The sequence below is a fragment of the Scomber japonicus genome, chromosome 5, assembly GCF_027409825.1.
Source record: "Scomber japonicus isolate fScoJap1 chromosome 5, fScoJap1.pri, whole genome shotgun sequence".
Taxonomy (NCBI): Eukaryota; Metazoa; Chordata; class Actinopteri; order Scombriformes; family Scombridae; genus Scomber; species Scomber japonicus.
In genome coordinates, this window is record NC_070582.1 from 28,558,194 (window position 1) to 28,579,865 (window position 21,672).

Sequence of the window (21,672 nt, forward strand, 5' to 3'; positions counted from 1 at the left end):
CAGTGCTGAATCAGCAATATCACCCTACTTGGTTCCTCAGTCATTTTCATTACGCAACCGAGAGAAAGACATCATGCTGAAAATCAAGTTGTCTGAGTCAGTGCTACGGCGGGAGAACCATTATTCCTGTCATCTTCCTCGATTCCAGTGTACTCTAAGCAATAAATCAACAGGGAAGGTGTAGAAGTTGGGGGGTGTTAAGTTACCCACCGCTGACAACCAAAGTCCACTGAGTCCAGTTTTACTGTCTCTCTACACTAACTGTGCTGCAGTTTGAAATTGTAGCCACACCATCTTGCTTGCATTGTTAATCCCTTTTTAAGCGGATGCTAGCATGCGCAAGGGAGCAATTTAAAGCTGGGAGGCCTTGATAAAAGTCAGCTGAACAGAAATAATGTGAGGGATGTGACTTTGAGAGAATGACGCAGCGCTCTGAAGTAGAAAATCTTCAGACCTTGAGGCAAAGAGAAGTTTTTACATCGATACTTTTCTGTCCTGGAGGTTAATCTTTTCACCGAGATGTAACCACCACAGGCTATTGAACAAAATCACATTCGTACAACACCAAAATTTTTATCTTAAGACATTTTATTCATATTTTCAATTGACAGTATCAGCCAAAAACAAACATTGAAAATGAAATCATATCATGGCAATGGCATAGAAGAGAATGAATGAATAGGAACATGAGGGCTTCGGCACAAATAGAGGTGGGAAAATTATATCAGTTCCTTTAGAGATTATAAATTAGATCACTTCGAACACAGTTGTCTGCAGTTTTCTTCGACTATATATTGTTTCTAATGCAAAAAAGTTGAAAGAGCGAGGGAATGAAGGGGAGTGGGGTGGGTGGGGGGTCAAGGTTCAGGGGTTATCAACTGGTCAATGGGTCACTTCTGTGGAATACAGGATTTTGCATTTTTGGTCAGGAGTTGCAAGTCAGGCACAGCATGATCAGCGGGGACAAGGATGGGGTCAGAAAAAGGACACGAGGGAAGAGTTGACAGGAACAGTAGAGAAGAGAGGGTTCAGACGGGTCACGGTCGGGGTTGAAAGTTCAGGTTGCAGAAAATAAGGGTTTAATGTAGAAGAGCTGTTTCGTGCTGACAGTGCACTTGTCATTCATTCTGAAGTTGCAACTTTAGGGCGGAGGGAGGAGGGAGATGGAGGAATGATCGAAAAGGAGGGAAGGGGAGGGGAAAGGGCGGTGTCCGGCACATGCACCTGGTATATGTCGCCAGGCAGCTGGAAGTGGGTGTGATCTCGGGAGAGCGGGGCAGGGCAGGCAGAGAAAATCATGATATGCAACAAGAGAGAGGACGATGAGTCACACAATTGGCTCCCTGCAGAGGACGATTTCCAGCTCGCCACGGTAGAGCTTTCCTCCGTCAGACAGGCTCATGATGCTCTGCTTGTAGCCGGTTAGGTTCTTCACATCCACCTCCTGAACAAGACAAAGGGAGGCATGATAGAGTGAGTTGTATGAGTTATATAGGATGTTGCTTTTACAGTTGTTTGTGTGGAAAGAGCATGATGAGGAGAAAGTGAATAATAGATCCAGGTTTTTGGCTAGAAAATCTCATTTAATTGATAGGAAGTTTAAGACTGATGGCCAATTGAAACTTCACAGTGGCAGTTTTACCATTCGAATTAATTCAATCAATCAGTCAAACTTTACTAGTATAGCACTTTTAACCCTTAGATGCACAAGCTATGCAAACCCCCTCTAAGGGACAACATGGGTCAAAAATGACCCGTATTGACATACAGTGTTATTTCATGCATGGTTGAGTGTTTCTTTGCTATATTTTTGGAAATCAACTTATTTCATAATTTAATATTCAAAATATTCATTAAATATCTTGTCTTTGAAAACCATAAACCATTATTTTTGTTTCTCCTTTTTTAATTAATGAACTAAAATAGCTTTTGTATTATTACATCAAGTTTACACACATGGGTCGAAAATGACCTGTGTATGCAGGTGTGATATTTTTCTTTAAAAATGACATACTATAATAATGATTGTGTCAAAAAACATTATTTTAGCAGTGATTTGGACCAAAGAATAACACAGTTAATATTTGAAATGTTCATTTGTCACTTTGTCACACTCACATGTAGCATACACCATACAACCGATAACACTGGTTTTGAACTGTTAGTGCATCTGAAGTGTTACTGCAGTGAACTGTGGTGAATGCTGAACATATAAAATGAATGAATAAAAGAAAAGAAAACTGATCAAATAAACTCTTATGAGTAAGATGCAATATAGTACAGGGCTGTCAAACTCAAACACCCAGTGGGCCGAAATAAAAAAACTGGGTCCAAGTCGAGGGCGGGAAATATCCAATATTTATTATAAACTTTTACACATATTGAATCTGAAAATGTCCTAAAGCTTTAGCTTATTAGCTATTGCAATAATATTAATTCATTTGAATAGGCCTAAATATGAACTCACCCTTAATGTTACACACATATAGAATCTGAACTATTCGGGGAACTAACTGAACTAATCTGAATTATACTAACTAAATGGTGCATGCGACATATTGGCGGGCCAGTTCTGATAGACATTAGATATTATCTGGGGGGCCAAATAAAATTACACTGCGGGCCGGATTTGGCCCCTGGGCCTTGAGTTTGACAGCTATGATCTAGCGCCTACATGCCTCACAAACGACAACGACATGTTTGTCCTCCTTGCACACAGTGGTGGTGCACTTGGAACACCAGATTCATGCTAGCTTTCGATCTTTGCTAGCTGGGCAGATCTTGCACCTCTTCCTCTTCACTTGGCCCTCCTGTGGCTGGGTGGTGGCTGCCCTGGTTAACCCACATCTTCCCATTGCCTCTGTGATATTGGTTTGGAGGTGGGGCATGCCCTCCATGCGTCTCCTCATGTGTGGCATGACCAGCTCTTTGCCCAGCTCCTTTATGAAGAGCCGCCATGCATTAGTCACACCACCCATGTAACCAGGTTGTTGTGCAGTGTAGTTGGTGAAGGCGTTGAGGGTGGCAACATCCAGCATATTGTGCCAGAGCACCATGGGCCACCTCCGTGTTCTCCGCTTGCAGGTGTACATGCAAACCATTTGATCCATTGTTTCCACTCCAGATTTCGTGTAGTTGTAGTACTGGATCACTTCTGGCTTCCTCTTGACACTATGGTCATCCACTGTTGTGTCATTATGCATGGTGCTTAGTAGCACAACAGCCTTCCCCTTTTTCGGGACATAGCTCACCATCGTCATGTTGCCACAGAAGCCAAATTCGGAGCTGTACTTCTACTTACATGAATCAGATGTGAAAAAAGCAGCCTGTTTTGTTCTGAGTGGAATGTGAAAAGTTGTCCAGTTGTTCAGTTCTGACAAGTGAAAAGTTGTCCACAGTAAAAATGTTCCTAACTGCAACCATTTTATGAATAAAAGTGACATGGGTCACTTTTGACCCATGTGTGTAAACTTGATGTAGTGATACAAAACCTATTTTAGTTCCAACATGAAAATGAAGAAAATGAAAAAAAATGATTTATGGTAATCAAAAACAAGATATGTAATGAATACTTTGAAATATTAAATGATTAAATTAATATATTTTAAATTACATAGCAAAGAAACACAGCCATGCATGAAATAACATAGGAAATGAATACGGGTCATTTTTGACCCATGTTGCGCTTTAGAAGGGTAGTCGTACAAAAATTATTTTTATTAAAAAAATAAAAAATTAAAAATGAAAATAAGAATTTGTGATGATCAAAAACAAGTTAGTTGAGGAATTCCTGGAATTCTGAATTGTGAAATTCATTTATTGCAAAGATATTTACGATTAAAACTCTGTCGGGTCACTTTTGACCCATCTTATGCATCAAAGGGTTAATACTGGATGGTGGAAGTGCTTCACAGATGACTGACAAATCGATAATAAGATGGAACGTAAAACTGGAAAAAAAGAACAAATTGAGACTTATGCACACAAAAAATAAACACAGTGAAAATGGTGTTAAAATAAAATATATTAAAAAGCTATGATAATAAAATAGGTTGAAATAAAAACTAGATTAAGCAGACTGAAAAGACAAAACAAAGACAAATAGAATCGATAAGAGGGATAAAAATTAGATAATAATAATGACGTAAAAATTCTTGGTTATTTTTAGAACAAAGGGACCTTGATTTCAGACAGAACTGGACAAAAGCAGGCATGCCTTTTTTTGCTGACCATCATCAATTTTTCCATCAGAAATGAGCATCACTAGCAGATATTACCTGCTTTAATGAGCTAGCTAATTAATGCTAATTCTGTAAGCTGTCTGAACCATCTTCCTCCTGCTGTTATGTCCAGCTGTTTTCAAACGAGAGCCATCCTAAACCATGCATTTGATGCCAACATACACGCATTTGTATAATACTAAAAGAGGCTGTAGCAACATGCTCCAGGCAAAAAGTCGGCTTCCTTACCAGTTAATGATGCATGCACATGTAGAAGATGTGCAAAATAAGCAACCTTACTCTTGTGTTGCAGTGCAGAGATGGTTAGCCTTGGTATTATAGTACAGTATTACAAATAAAATGTAGCTGTAGCTTATTTTTGTATTTAAAAAAAAAAAAGATCTTTAAATAATGTTCCATCACCACTGACTTTAATGTGTCCATTGTGACATTGCATCTTGATGACATGATGGATGACTTGGATAACTGTTCAGTAAAGGTTTGGACCAATATACACTTTGAATGCAGGTATTAAACACTTTTATTATTTACTGGTATCATTAAAAACTCTCAATATGCGTTTTTGCAGCACTGAAATGTGTCATACTATTCATCACATGCAGCTTGTTAACTGCAGCATGTTTAGTACTAAATCTGTGATACAAACAGATCATGTGATAATAGAGAATTGTGTTTATATGTCTGTTATCTTGTACATAGTAGGTGTATACAATATGCACAGGGAGTACCAGACAACTTTACCAAAGTACTCATCTCACCTTCTTGTTTGTCTGGTAAAGGTCTCGTAGCAGAGCGTCCAACTCCTGCTCATCAATGTAGCCATTCCCATCCTAAAACAGAAACAATATGTGTTATTTAGATGTCCAAACATACAGATCATTGATATGATCTGGAGATGGCAAGCTAATTGCAACCTTCTCCTATACACTTGTGTTTTTTTCCTCTCTAGTCAGCTCTTTGTTTCTATTCTGAGCTTCCTGGTTTTTGAGCACTCATTCAATACTTTATGGCAGCTATCATGAATGCACCAGCCAAACAGCCATTCACGACTGATGATCTTTAAAAAAAGACTTCCCATTCACAACTCTGTAAAGGGGGTTAGCTGTAAAGTCAATATGGAGTCACTTTTGATAATTAATGAGTTATGTCTCGTAGTCACATTAAGAGCCAAAAATAAAAATAAGTCCAAATTGTTGGAAATTTTCCCCTGGCAACTGGCACAAAACTGTTCTGTTCATCTAGGCTCGGTCTCAAGATGACTTCAGAGCTGAGTGACTTTGCCAGTCTTATTTGTTTGTTTTTTTTACTTTAGGAGATGTTCTTTGATGTTTACAAAGCTACATTGAGGTGTCCCAGATCTTTGAAATAAAGCATGAATTCTATTTATTTTCCCTATAAGGATAAAAGACCCAGGACTCTGCAGAGTTATGGGAAAACGAGGCAACATCAGGTATCAGCCAGTCTGTCTTAATTGCGTGCCATCTTGCACTTCAGACATTTTCAAGGCTTCGCACAGTTTGGTGCTTTGGCACTGTGAGCCATGTTAGTGTTCAGCTGACCGGCTACACTTTGCCCTGCCCACAATCTCTCAGCACCAGTGACAGCAGCTGCCTGCGCTTCAGCTGCAGGGGCTGAGCTCATAACAAAATGATGAAACTAATTACACACATAAATGCTTGTGCTCCATACGCGCAGTCTACATGAATGGACCGCGGGGGCTCATCCATCATTGAACATTCAACCCTGTCCCCTGCAAGTGAGCTAGAGCGAGTGCTAACCTTCAGTCCAACCCGAGACACGAACATGCACGCACAGCTCCAAATGCTGTGAAGGACTCCTCTTGCTCTCCAACTTTTAACGCCACGGTTGAAGAGTTCATGTTTTAGGAGGTATTATTGATCTTGAAGATAACAGTCTGACAGAAAACTCTTAGCACAAGGTCAATTTAGTGGGACATTTCTGTATCTTTAAATAAGATCTCATAGTCTTCATTGGCGGATTGAATTGGTGAATGGTTGAAAGCACAAAGATTTTCTCGAAAGAAGTTGGATTTTGCAAACATGGAACAATATTGTGCACGTTTGAGTGTTTTATTGCTAGAGCCTAGACAGAATATTCCAAGACCAATTCTGAAGACTTTGATTGTTCATTTTTATTTTAATATTACAGTATAGTTGGTGATGTTACCTGCCCCTCTAAAACAAACTCTCACCATCTACTGGTATCTCAAGTCACTGCCAAATACCTCCTTCCAGCACACCTGATATTGTTTCTCAATTCAATCAGAAATGTTACATTTTCCCACTCAAAAATCAAGCAATGATAGCATGAATTCGGGCATTTAGTGTAATAAATGTGATCTACTGTTTCCACCAGGAATACTACATACATTAAAGATGTTTAGAATTATAGTACTGTATGTATTAGGGACACTCAATGATTATTCGGGAGACGATAAGTCCAGGAAAAGGAGTTTTCAACCGGCTCACATAGCTAATAGCATTAATTAGCTAGCTCGGTAAGGTTGGTAGCTAATGTCTAGCTAGTTTGTGCTACCTAAGAACAAAATATAGAAAGCGTTTTGTACATGACAACCAGGCTAACTATAACAACTCAAGCTGAGTTTGTTTCCTCAAAAATGGAGCCTAGCTAGCTACCTCGATTATGGCATACAAAAACTCACAAGATATTATAAACACGGAAAATAATTTAGTGGATGTACAGCTTCCTGCTCCCTCCCCTGTCACCCTGTTTTGTTCCTTTCTGTCCTATGTCACATCACTCCCTGCAGTCCCTCCCCAACAATCTATTGCTAATGTGGAATATATGGCCATTAACCAAACCACTGCTCAACCACCCTGAGTTGTTTACAAAGGAACAGGTGTGCCGAGTCTAACTCATTTCCCTAGGCGGTGGGGAGCACCTACTGTAGGTACAAAGCAAGGATTTTGCATATTCACAATATGGGCGAAAAGGAAACTCCTACCTAAACAAACAACTGCGCTTTCCAGTCAAATAGACTCTCTTATTTTCTTACTCTGCTGCAGTTCTTTTCTTATTTTACTGTGGGAGTATACATTTTATCTCTTAGTATACTATTTTTGAGTTACAGCAAAGTACAGTAATCATAATGCTGACAAGCTCACCTGATCAAGTACTAAAGAGCTAACGTCCACTCATTTTCAAGCCAGCTTCTGTATCACTAGCTGACTAATGTATGTATGTATGAGCACCTTATTATTTTAACCAAGATATAACAATTTAATTAGCATTTAGCAGCCACTCCCATGATATCAAAACATCATGGGAGTTGGAGCTATGGAGCTATGGGGGCTGTAATTGTTGCTAATAAAATCTGCTAACTGTTTATGATAAAACATCATGAGGTGGTGTAACCCAGATGTTACTGTAGCTTTGTAGTAGCAGTAGATACCAGTTTAACTTGAAACAAATGTATTTTCAGGGATGCAGATGAAACCATCTATGCCAGGGGGTTTACTTGCTTAGTTTCGCTCAGTTCCTGGATGCCTATGGGATCATGATTATATTATTTGATCCCATAGACACTCAACAAATGAGCCAAGATAGCCAAACATTGTTGTTTAACATAACATAAGACTACACTAAACACATAAAAAGGTCTGTCTGTACTCATTTATTAGTTTCTGACTCTGGGGAAACTGTAAAATTCCCCAAAAACTACTTTTATCTCTTTAACCAATTCACACATTGAGGCTATTCTATGTGTTCTCCTTTAGATCACTAATGAAATATTGTTTTTGCTCCTATTCACCGAGCCTCCCCTGAAACTGTATAGAGCCCCCCTAAGGAGGCCCACCACCCACTTTGAAAACATCTGGTCTATGCCAAACATTGAAAACTGAAAGCTAGTGGAACATAAACTAAAACAGAAAGTCTGGCCAGACTTCAGCTGTGTGTTTGGAAGTGTGTGGAAAGTAGTCAAGTACCATTACTTATGACCACAGTGAATAAAATCTCACTCACCTTGTCATAGTATGTGAAGATGGCGTTGAACTGCTCAGTGGTCAACTTGACACCCTGTAAAAACAAGATTTGACTTTCAATGCTCACAAAAAAATCTAAAATAGTTTTAAAATAAGGAGCCTATCTTAACATAGGACAATGGCCGCACATTATTAGATATTTCAGAGCCATTAATTGTGCATTCGAAAGAGCTGTTTTGTTTTAAATTAAAATTTCTCTCTGCACCATGTTTGCTCCCTACCTGGAATTTGAGTAAGAAATTCTCCTGAACAGGGAGAAGCCTATTAGAGAGAGAGAGAGAGAGAGGAGGACTTCATTAGCAGACACAATAGTCGTTAAATTATTCAAATCCATTGACAGTGAATGAACATCAGCAGGCGCTATGTTTCAACATTTACACAGCGAAAGAGAAGCAAGTAAAATTGCACATCACCTTGCCATCTCTGACAGGCCCAACTTCCCATCTCCATTCAGATCAAACATCCTGAGCTACAAAGTGGAAGCAGAACAGAGAAGGGACAAAGCAGAGAGAAAGGAAAAGGTATTTTATAGATATATGCTGTCAAGATGAAGGTAAATGTGGACACATGAATTTCATTACCTGAGAAATAGAATGGACATGTCCTAAAGTTTCTACCTTTATTATACATCCACAACTTTTTGTGTCACAGTTCTCTAGGTGATTAACAGAGAATCAGTGAAGGGACTGCTCATAAAACTTGTTTCAGCCATTTCAGGCAATGCTTTTTTAGGGGAGCGTTGCATCAGGAGGAAAGAATAGGAGAGAGATTTCCTGTTATATTTTCCTCAAGAAAGAGCAAAAAATGATCCTCTAATAATTGCAAAGAATGTTTTTGCAAGTACATTTGGTATACAACCAAGAATATTAAAAAACTTCCAATTTCTTGACATGTTATTCTCTTTTTAAATGTTTTATGAGAAAATGTAGTAGTTATTAATATGATATGCTTGCTAAGGTGCTATGCCATCATTTTAAAATGATAGTGCCACTTAGTCAGACACTGCTTGTTGTTATCAATGGATTTATTATATATTATTCTATGTTTTTCTTTTGGCCACCCACCCCAATAAGTACAATCCAACCTCTCCCACCAATGTGTAAGTCATGTGTTTCAAAGTTCCGTATAGCTGATACTGTAGATCTCCTACACAAAACTGCCCATCTTAGCTACTTTCAGTAAAGATTACTTATATATTCATATTTTCAGTCAGCCAAGCCTGACTGATATTGGTGCCTATATTACATGTATGTCATCATCTAATTGGGGAGTCTTACACATATCTAAAAAAAAAGTTGCTGTATTCCTTCAATTATAGGTCTTACCATCTGCGGTTCTAAAATGTGCAAATAAATCTGTGAAGGAAAATAATGACCACTCTACGAGTGTTCAGGAGACTGCTTCGGTAAATTAGGTCAGGACAGCTCTGGGGCTTCCAAGAAGAAGCAGCTGTTAGCACATCTGGCCTGTAAACACACAACCTGCAGGACATGAGGGGTTCACGACCACTCAGCCGCACAGCGCCCTTGCCACCAACCCCATGTAGCCTCTGCGGTCCTCCAGAACAGATGGACACTAAACCTTACTTCATTTTATGTAAGATTTCACTGTTTATTAAATTAATTTAGTGTTTAATATAAGAAACAAACATTTGGAACACTAAGTTTAGCCACTAATGTGTGTTTTTAATTACTTTGAGAGACTCTGATGCATTATAAGTGGCTCATTTCAGTTTTCGTCTCACTTTACATGTACTGAAAGCATTTTCTGAGCAGAAGTAAGACCTTGTTTACTACGCTGTGATGAACGGTTTCCTCTTACAGCACAATCTGGGTAAAACTAAATTTAGACTGCTCTATCTACTGTTCCTGATACTAAGCATAAAGTGTAGCCCAAGAGAATACTGAATTAGTAACTTTAAATAAATGCAAACAGTACAATTATGCTGTATGCGTAGGCGATATCTGGGGTTATGTGGGTAGTGTATGTGTGTTTGTGTGTGAGAAAGAGAGAGAGAGAGTCTTACTATGGTCTGTGTGTACTCCTGAAGCTTCTGGTCATCATAGTGTCTGTTAGCCTTCTCCAGCAGGTCTGACAGGAAGCCCTGACAACACACAGATGAAATATAGAGAAGTGGCTCTGTTTGATTACAGATTTCATGATGGGTAACATGCAACATCAACAAACAGAAATAAATTACACATATAGTTTGATTAGAAGTCCTGCTCTGGGAATGTTAACTGTATCTTATTTGTGTTATACTAATATTCAAAGACAAATAGAGGACAGCAATCTTGTCTCTCTAAAACTTGAAAATAGGGCCTGGAAATAGTGTGGGGAGGATACACTCAAGCCTGTTATTTAAGTAAATGTAGCGAATCTTTACTGAGGCAAAGGAAAAGTAGTAGCAGTAACAATCACATTCAACATAAAAGTGATGATAATGAGGAAGGATAAAGTTTAATGTTGCAAGCATCACAAAGGAATATAAAAGGACTTCCTCATTGAGGAAAAGAATGAATGAAACAATGAAGATCGAAGAAAAGAAAAACAGTGAAGAAAGAAGGATCAAAGATTTTATGGGTTTATCTTGTGTTTTGGGCTTAAATTTCAAATAAACAGTAACTATAATTGTCAGGTACAGTAAATGTAGTGCAGTGTACTCAAGCCCCATCTCTCCAGTCTGTTCTTGCATTACCCGTACAGTACTCGAGTCAGTGAACATATGGATATTTTCTTCGTCGACCTACAGTCATGTGGCGTGATACACGTCTGAAGCCTGTGATCTCATTTTGCTTTTTTTCCAAAGCTTTCAAAAACCCACACCTGAGTAACTCATCTACACCATGTCATCTGGAACAAATGTGATCCCATAACAACCCAAGCAGTGTAATTGCTGACCTCTTTAACTCACTACTCCCAGGTGTCGAGTACTTTCCTTTATATAATTCTACAACATTTCCTAAAGGTGTCCAAGTGAGAAACATATATGTGGTCTTTAAATCTTTTTTGGATCTGAATCCTCACCAGAAAGAGCTAACTCAGCATCACTGGGGAGTTTCCTGTAAAGAAGCCACTTAACTGTCCTCTGTCAAAGCATCTGCCTGGCTTTACTCACGCATATGCACATATACTTCTCAGCATCAGTCATGATAAAATATTGATTGTTTTTTTCCAATCTAATACATCATTTGATAGCTCCAAATGTTTTTCGCTTGTTTCCGATTCAGTTTATGAGTTGATTATCTTTGCTTGTACCTCTTTGAATTCAGATATGAAAATAAAAAATATTCTTAAAGATTACATGCTCCTTCAAGGAATAATTTGACATTTCTGGTTATACACCATTTCACTTTCTTGCCAACAGTTATACGAAAAGATTGATACCCCTTTCATGTCTGTCTGCTAGATATGAAGCTGGAGCGAGCAGCTGGTTAGCTTAGCATAAAGCCTGGAACTGGGTGGAAACAGCTAGCCTTGCCTCTGTCCAAAGGTTAAAAAAGTGAAAAATTGTCGCTTTCCAAGAAAGTTCATGCCTGAGGTATTTCTTGATATTACTGTGAGGTTGACGGGCAACCAACTGGGTGTGCTTGTAGGCATTTTTTTTTTTAAATCTTTGGACAAAGGCAGGCTAGCTTCCCCCTGCTTCCAGTCTTTATGCTACACTAAACTAATAATCTGCTGTATGTCTAGCTGCATTTATGAGAGTAGTTTTAATCCTCGAATCTTACTCTTGGCAAGACGGCAAATGAACGCATGTCTGAAAATGTCAAACTATCCCTTCCAGACATGTTTGAAGACATATAAAAATACTTGACTTTAAATAATAATGTGTGCCTGACATGTTTTTTTCCCCTATAAAAAAGTTCAATTACCTTGTTAAAAATTCAGAAAATGACATCTAACTCTTCTCCCTCAGTGAAAATAATCTAATAAATAATCAGCTACATACTGAACCATGACTGGCTGGTGGTGGACTTTAAGCACAGAGATTCAGAATCAGTGTTATAAGGACAGTTCTGACCATAACACAACAAATGTAGATGATTGTTTTTGTCTCTTTCTGACTTTCTTTCTTTTTATTGGTGCAAACAACTTAACAACTGAGAATAAACAGAAACAGAAAGCCATACAAATCAAGACATAGTGTGTACACTTAATATGTCAATGAAACATTAAAAGTAAAAATATGGGAATGAAGTTGACGGTAACACAACAGGAAAAATAAGACCATTACAGTGGTTTAAACATGAAGATGAGTACAGGAAAAGACAGGGAATGATCTACTGTCTGATCATTACTCTTTAGGGTAGGTGCCCTTTGTGTGAGTGGTTGAATGGCACGGGGAGGGGGAAAAAAAGAGATGACAAAATAAGAACAAGCATGACCATGTTAATAAGAGGAATAAATGAGGTGTATTTGTAATATTTGTTTGATTTTAATGCATCAGTGGAAGTCCAATATATATTCAAAACATACCTTCAATTCATTTGCCTCAATGTAGCCACTGCGGTCTGTATCATATCGCCGCCATGCCTACGAGAAATCAATAAAACAAACAGAAGAAACAGTGGATTGAAAGCATTTTCTCAGCACTGATGCACAAAGATGCTCTCCTTCAGAGTGAGTTACATCTCCCCCCCCCTACATAAATCCTCCCTGATCGAACCAGAGGTTACCCGTTTAAGAGTTTTGATTGTCTCTGGTTCAAAGCTGAAATTGCTCCAATGGGGATGATCACAAAAGCCTGGACCATCACTGTAATCACATAGTTTTCAATATGATCCCATTCGCCCACATACTGAGCATAGAGGGCAATGAGAGACAGATAGAGAAATGAGGGAGGGGGTGAAAGTCATTTTAATGAATGTTTTAATCTAGCAGCTGTCCCTGTCCAAAGAAGGGCTCCTTATCAAAGATGGATGGCCTCCCGTCCTTCTCCTTCTCCTCTCCTCCTCCCCCCTCTGCTACTCCTCTCTTCCTCTGGGCTCTGCAGAGAGGAGCTACAGTGGTGTTATTCATTATATATGACTCTGAAAATAGAAGGTTCTGCTTCCTCATTCTAACCCTTTAAAAACCTCTCTGCCCACTTCCTCCACCCTGCACCCTTCAACAAAGACTGATTAATTCTCCTCTCTTGTTTTATGTTCTCAGACTCTGGCTCTCAACTTCCCATCGACATTTCATTTATGCCCTCTCTGTTCCTTCTTTTTCTCGTTTGCCCTTTGTATCCTTCTCCCTCCACACCTTCTCTTTCAGTCATCCTCCTTCTCTCATTTCATTATTTCTACTCAATATGACACAGGAGACAAGGAAGGCCTCTTCCCCTCATGTAATTGGTTTCTAATTGGCTCCATTCTTTCATTGCGGCAGATTTAACATAAAATCTGCCATTTTCTTATCTTCTTAAGGCTTTTTGTGGAATAATTCCTTTCTAGTACCTTTCAACACACATCTTGCTCTGCTGAAGGCTTTTTGTTACTCCTACCTTTATTCAATATTGATAATTCACAGCACCAAATGTCCTTGAAACATACTTGGGAATACCCATATATCAATGGTTTCTTAAACACAAAAAATCATTCTTATTTTCTGTGAGGTTTTGGAAATTACTAAACTAATTGTGTGTGCTAATGTCCACTTGCTAGTTAGCTAAATCGATGTAGTTTTTTTTTCTTGCTAGCATTGTCTCGTTGCTAACTTCATTGCAGATAATTGTTATAAACAAAATGTTAAATTTGTCTATACAGATATACAGACATAGACTATATATGTAGACATTTTGGTATTTTAGTGGACTAGTTTACCCTTTGGTATGTGGTGACAAACTTTGTAGTTGTTAGAAGTTAGCTGTACTTCTCGTTTGCTTCATGTATGCTACTTGTAGTTGTTTCTGTTGTTTCTGACTAGTTTCAGTAAATCTGGTTCAAAAGTACAGCTACATAACTGACGTTTTTTGCAAAGTTACTACAGATTTTTTAAATGTGTTATAAAGTATTTAGTATCTCATATAAACAATGCCACTGGGGGCGCCAGTTTTACATTTTCTTATTCTACTTTCAGTGATTTTGGTACGAAAGTCTGCACATAGGCAAATGTTCATGGTGGTCATCCGCAAACATTGGCTGTTTCTTTTATACTTGTCAGGATTTTAGGCGCCAAGTTCTTTTTCCTCTGTTTTGAGCGAACCTGGTAATGCTTGTTGAGATTTGTTATATTTGTGCCGTAATACCTTCCTCTGTGCATCTTTGGAAAACTATAATTCCAGCTTGAGTAATTAACGCCAATTGATTTGCCATCATGCTTACAACTGAGCATAAAACACCAAAACTAATGGCTCCTATCAAATTAGCCTCTGAAGCCACAATGAATGACTTGTAGACACAGCAGGACAGTTTACTGAATTACGGAAACCAAAAGGTAAAAGGAAATTAGTTCCATAGAATCCTATTAAATCCTCCTTTTAACTGTAATTAAGTGGTTTACATTGAGCATGTCTTTTTTAACTAGTATGTGTCTTCTTCTTGCTCATTTGGCACATATTAGTCACATCTATCCTCAGTAGATCTGTGCTTAGTCAATTCTACAGTCGATGTTCATGATGGACCAGCTGTGGTCACTCGATTTCTAATCCAACCGCTAAATCTCAACAGCAGACGTGCAGCGATGTGGAATGAAGGCTGAGAGTCTGCGGTTTTCATTCCATGCTACTTCAGTTTATTTCACTAATTAGTACACCTTCAACCATACAGAGGGACCTAATCCGTGAAATTAGCTGTTAGGTAGGAATGAGAACACGCAGACTGTCGGCCTTCTATGGTTGATTGACTCTGTGCTATAACATATGGTTGATTAAAGTAAGTCTGTCCTGACAAATGGTGTTACCCCAAGAAAAAAAGGATTTTTGTGCAAAATCTCGAAAAGTATTGCAAAGAGGGCAGCATCTTTGCATTATAAGAATATACCTGATCATAGACATGACACACAGTCAGACACACACTCTTACCGCCATAAACTCAGCGCTGGAGCTGACAAACTGTCTGAAGCAGAGCAGGAAGTTCTCTTCAGTTGGGAGAATCTGGGCCAGCTAGAGAGAAATGACAGGGAAATGGGAGTGGTTAGAGCACAAGATGGTGGAGTCGATACGCTGGGAGAGAAGAGATGGAGACTGGGGAGCTTTTTGTGTGCAAAGCTTCAAATGGGCGACTCAGACATAAATAATAGAGTGCCATAACCTCAGGAACTAGGCTATGCCCACATTAGAATTTTTTTTTCAAAAATCATGTTTTTGAATGTTCAGACAAATCCTTTATGACAGATTTTCACTCACAGGAATAACTGAACCATGTGCAAATTTTCCATACTGGCTGCTGATTATTGGTGTTGCAGAAGGCCTCTTTCTTGCATCACTTTAAAATTATGCAAAGAAAATGGTCAAATTGAGGGAAAGCACTCCACAGAGACTATCATAAATACTGCATGCAACTGATTGGAGTACTGACCAGGCCTATGAAACATCTGACTGTTCTGTGATCTATTGATTTCCCAAAATGTTGATCCCATTCCTTTAGTGAAAACCGCCGATATCCAAGCATAGTACAAGAAGCACATTTAGTGCCTTACCTCTGACATCTCAATTCTTCCATCTTTGTTCTTGTCAAACTTCTGCATGAACTCCTTCATCTTTTCTCTGAATATGGGGTTTGTAGGGTCCTAGAAAACATTTTTACTCAGTATAAGTGAAACCTGAATTGGCAATATGTGTATCTGAGTAGAATATCTATAGTCACTGGACTCACAACTCCTGCTCCTCTCCGGGCTGTCTCCAACTCCCTGAAGAAGTTCTCCAGCTCCTTTCCCTCAATGTAGCCATTACCTGTGAGACAGATAGACCATTAAAGTCACATTATCCCAACACAACACAAAGGACTTTCTCAGTATTGCTGACATGCAAAAATGCAATTAGAGCAGATGTGGTCATAGTGTCACAATGTCAAACAGATCCAAGCATGGCTTAGTTTTGCACCCGTATTGATTCGAATATGAGCCTTTTACCAGTAACTCTCTTCCTTCCTCTGGCTCAATAGATTAGACTATTGACTGACACGATGCAAACTGATCACTCCTCAAAGACTGTGTGTTCACAGGGTTGTACACAAGGAGAGGCTATATATGGAAAATTGATGATTTTGATGATCCACGAGCAGCTTCTTTTATTCAACGGAGATCAATACTGCCTTCAGCAGGGGAATTTGGCAAATGGGATGAATCAATATGGATAACAGTGTACTAGTGTCGTGCCACAAATAACATCTTGAGACAACTCCTACCTGAATTGCTTTTTCTAAGAATACCTACAGTAGACTGTAAAATGCTGATTATTTGTCAAACAGAACAGAAGCTTCTGGCTATGCTTCAAAAAACACCTTGATTCATTGCGTGCTATCAATCATCTTGTCAGACTACATGTCACTTCTGTCAAATGGTGCTCATCTTATTTTAGAAAGATGCACCTGGGATGATGTGCATCGTATTTTGTTTTGACAAATTTTGCTTGGGAATAATGATGATTTGATTTTATCTTATGTTGTATCCTTATTACCAGTGTCCAGTTGTCCTAAGAGTACTTAATCAGGGGACAAATAAGTGTGCCTGCTTCACCTAGGTAGTATGTGAGCCTGTGCCAATATTCTATCAACAAGCACGCTGAATGGCTGCACAGATGGCTCCAAACGATGTGACTAGCTGCTTCAATAAAACCCTGGAAGGCAGAGTTGCCTCATTAAACACTTACAAAGATTATTATGCCATCCACTTCTTCACGTCTCCCTCTAACTTGCCATATCTCCCTGTCATCTTCTCTCTATCCAACCAACATCTTGACGGCTTTGTTCTATCCGTGGCAATTTTTTGTATGTGCGTGTGGGCACGCATGCTTTCCTTAGTGATGTTATCAAAACTCATGAATACAAGCTCGGCTGTTTCAGTAAGTGGGACAATGAAATGCCTCGCTGCTATCGAGCATCCCTCCTGTGGGTCTTATTGACATTTAGCACTCTGGAGAGAAATAGCCCGCTTGATAATTAAACAGAGTAAGATTTGATTAACTACAAGGCGAATGGCCTAAAATGACAATAAAAATAGATTTATGAATAGATTATGCCGAAATGCTGTCATATTTACAATAAACGTTGTAATAGATCCATACATCCCATTATACTTGTGCCTAAGGGAGCATCTGTTTGTGGTTGTACTGTGCTTATTTAGATGCAAGTAATTTCTCTTCCAAGCAGCCTTTAAGCCACAACAATATGCTTAAGATACCCATATGGTTTATCTCTATGTTATATGTAGCCTAATTACAGTATGTCCATGTTGCTTTAAACTGTCCCCAGCAGCTACCAAATGCAAACTTTCCAGTGAACACATACTCCTCATTTACACGTTTAGATCAGTGTGCAGATGTTAAAAAGAAATCGCTGCCAATGGATACATTTCATGGCTGACTTCAACAGACATTCAGATCATTCAATTTAAAAGTCAAATAATGACTTTAATATGGCTTAATGAAAGCACTGAACTTGCCCTTATACACCTCTAGAGCTTATATTCTTTACAGTCTCCTTAAAACTATATTCAACTTGCCCTCATATACTTCTAGAGCTTATATTCTGCACAGTCTCCTTAAAACTTGCACCAACCGCCAAGATAAAAGATTTGAAAAAACACTTTTGGCCAATTTACACACTCTTTGGAATACTGCATCATGAGTCCCAGGAGACCCTGGTTAAGATGTGGGTTAAGACACTCTTCTGGTTCTGATTCTTAAAACCCAACACAGGTCATTCCAACATAGGTGGCACATTTAAAGCTTATATAAAGTATTTGCCTTTCAGGGGAGGGTGCAGTCCAAGCATTTCCCATATTTTGTATAGAGACAGTTGAGCCCATTCAGTAGGTGTGAGATTTTTGCTTCATATTCAGAAATTTCAGATCCAGGTTAATAAGAATAATTGACAGCAAATGCTCTATAATTAGCAAAAGGCAGCGGAGTTGCTTCCTTTTCCGACTTTGAAGTGATGGAATTGAAAAAAACCTGACGGAGACAGCAGAAGAGAAAGATAAGAGGGACACAGAGCGGTGGAGCTGCGAAAGACGCAATCCAGATGAGATTTGATCCAGGGCCAACAGGGGAATATGTGGTTTCATCATCCCTGGGCGCATCGCCTCCTGTGTATTTTTATCTGCAACTCAGAGATGTTTACTCAACCTGAGCAAACAAATTAGCTCTCCTTTCTTTCTGCGGAACGAGGAGACACTCCCAGTAATGAGAGCAGAAATCAAACACTGTAGCCAAATCTGTTGATGCACTGGTTGTATTTGATTTGCAAAGTGGCTCGTTGCAAAGCTCAATATGTAAAATACCTCGGTTGTAGGTATCACCTGGAAGAAAAAGACATTTGGACTGGTGCTCATTAGACATAAGCAGGCCACAGAGTAAACCAATAAGATATGACAACTTCATCTGCATGGTGTCTCGTATAGGAGCCCCCCCCCCCCACACACACACACACACACACACACACACCCCACCCAGCCTCCCTCATTCCACCTTGATTTCCCCATGGAATATGTTTCAGCATGTATGCAGGCGTCAAAACAGATAACATTAACGATGAATTCCCCAGAGTGTCTCAACACACTCGCCTTGTGTACAGGTGCATTATGGACATCAATAATGGCGAGTTGCAGGAATCAAACTGGTGATCTATATTTCTCAGTCTGGCACACTGCCTGGTTTATGATTTATGAACATTTTATAAGCTGGGAGTGTCTAATATCAAGTAACAGGGGGTTGGTTAACTGTGTCATTTTGATGTTATTTATCCAGCACACCAAAAGGGCACAGCACTTGTTCTCCCTGAAGGATGAAGCCCCCGATACACCGCAGGCCAATTATAACCTGTTCAGCCATTCAATAGGGAACAATGAGAGAGATAAAAAAAAGTTTCAAAGTAAAACATTATTTTTTTCTTTCCACTGTGGATTATTGAGTGTATAGAGTGTTTTAAGAAAAGGTTTTTCTCATCAGCGCACAACATTCTCTTAAGCCACCGAAGAGTGTGCAGACCCTCGAGTGAAATTAAGAACATCTCTGTAATTAGAATAATGAGGATTTCATGACAGCACATCATACGATTTTTGTTTGTTTTGTTTATTTGTTTGTTTGTTTTATCTTTTGTATAAATCTAATAATATTATAATATAAATCACACCTATTATTATTATTATTATTATTATTATTATTATTATTATTATTATTATTATTATCATCATCATTATTATACTGTACACAGACAGATTTGTACAGAGGCAAACAGAGGGTCCACAAGAGAAGGCATAGATCAAGATTGTGTGTATGTGTATGTGTATGTGTGTGTGTGTGTGTGTGTGTGTGTGCGTGTGTGCGTAGGGAGAGAGAGAGAGAGAGAGAGAGAGAGAGTAAGGAGAGGAGGAGGAAGGCAGGGGGTTCGCTGAATAAATTACGACATAGGACAACTTAATGTTGACAGATATTGCATCAATAAAACATAAATCAATGCTTATGAAGGTAATTCTACCGCATGGACAGCATCACGTGACAGGTTGCACTCAATGAACAAACTTGTTTTTGATTAGAAATACATCCATATCCATACTAGGAGCATCACTCAAATCCAATTAGTCTACTTATAGGTGAAATACAACATTATTATAGGTAAACCACGGGGGGGGGGGGGGGGGGGGGGGGGGGGGGGGGGGACAAACATTTGATGATAAATCGATTCCTTGATAACACTTTGAATGTGACGCTTTCATTATTAAAAAGGATGGATCTCCTGCACCGTTAGAAGTCTTTTCCTGGAGAGCACTGTGCGCTCATGAAGCTTCATTTAAGGATAAAATGACCATTCAATATGCGGTTTACACAGTTTACAGTTACATTTGAGGTTTGAGGCTGATATCATGAAAATAATATCATGAATGTATCGTTGTATGAATGAAGAGCATCGTTATGATGATTTGCGCGTTTTGTGAAGAATTAATGGATATAACTTTGCGTTTCGGGAGTGGTCGGCATCAAAAATTCATTTGACAAACATCAAACTTTTTAAAGCATTGCAATAAAGCAGCAAACACAATGTCATGATCTGAAATCCACTGTTAAACAACGTTCCAATTAATTAGCGTTATTTTTCTATTAACCATGGGGATTCATCATTAATTACCATACCATCATTAATTAAAGATGAAATAGTCCCTTTTACCCGACTCCTGCCACTGTGGGGACTTTCTGTCTCTTGAACCGCAAAAGTGAGTTAACAAATTACTTTTTTTCATATTTCTCATATTTCATCTCTTCTGAATGATCGCTTTCCTTCCCCAAAACGACAAACTTCTGCTGTTATATTATTGTCTATTAATCTAAACATGATAACGGTTTTTATTGTATTGTTTTAAGGATGCATTTCAATCTTCTTCTTTTTTTCATTCATTTCCCTGCGTAACTATTATGAATCTACCTTCAATCGGCACATTTAACTGCAGTGATATATTCAGGAATATTTCATGCATTTTGAGTTTGGATCAACTTTTAGGAAAGAAAAACGTGTCCTACCGTCAGCGTCGAAATGTTTCCAAATATCGATGAACTGGGATGCGGTGACCTCGGCCAGATGCAGGTGAGGAGGCTGCTGTGCTTTGTTTGCCATGATGCTCTCGACAGATGCTGCAGGTCCGACGCCAAGAAAAGTCCGCTACTAACTTTTCTGTGTCTCTGTGTCAAACACACCCCACACTGTGGCCCCGGCGCATCGCCCGCCGCTTTTTAACCCCGGCGCAGGAGCTACAGCATCGCTGCACCGCCGCTGGGGGCGCACTGCCACCGAGAGCATCCATCTGAGTCAGCGTCCCTCCGTGTGTGTGTGTGTATGTGTATGTGTGTGCGCTTCCAAGCTTGATGTAGTTTTGGATTGGATGTCTCGGACACTGCAGTGGATGGGCTGATGTGAGTGAGCCTAAGATGAGAGAGATGCAGATTGTTTTGTTGTTGCATCATCACGCTTTACAGAAGATCCCATGTGTGCGCGTGCACTTGCAGTTGCTTGCATGCATGCATGTATGCATGTGGATTCCTGTGGATTTCTGTAGATGCATGTGAAAGGCGTGTGTGTGCTTGTGTGTGTGTGTGTGTGTGTGTGTGTGTTTGCTTGTGTGTGTTTCTATGTCCCTTCCTACTACATCTGTGTGTGTATCTAAGCGTGCAGCTCCCGGAGCCTGTCTGCCAGTGTGTGAGGCTTCACAGACTTAATTAGAACTCACACACTAATCACGATTCCCACACTGCCTCCAGCCAGCAGTGATTA

General features: G+C 39.2%; 1 protein-coding gene across 2 annotated transcripts; it reads right to left on the reverse strand.

Moving 5' to 3' along the window:
- Positions 1 to 1,327: 1,327 nt before the first annotated feature.
- On the reverse strand, positions 1,328 to 21,018 carry calb2a (calbindin 2a). Of its 2 annotated transcripts, none has more exons than XM_053319284.1 (11): positions 20,925 to 21,018; positions 16,066 to 16,142; positions 15,890 to 15,979; positions 15,273 to 15,353; positions 12,746 to 12,802; positions 10,293 to 10,370; positions 8,680 to 8,735; positions 8,488 to 8,527; positions 8,247 to 8,300; positions 5,000 to 5,071; positions 1,328 to 1,441 (listed from the first exon to the last, which is right to left on the reverse strand). In XM_053319284.1, the coding sequence occupies exons 1-11, from the start codon at positions 21,016 to 21,018 to the stop codon at positions 1,328 to 1,330; spliced, it is 813 nt and encodes a 270-aa protein (XP_053175259.1). The 2 variants fall into 2 exon arrangements, with proteins under 2 accessions (XP_053175259.1, XP_053175258.1); XM_053319283.1 differs by having other exon boundaries at positions 1,328 to 1,444.
- Positions 21,019 to 21,672: the final 654 nt, after the last annotated feature.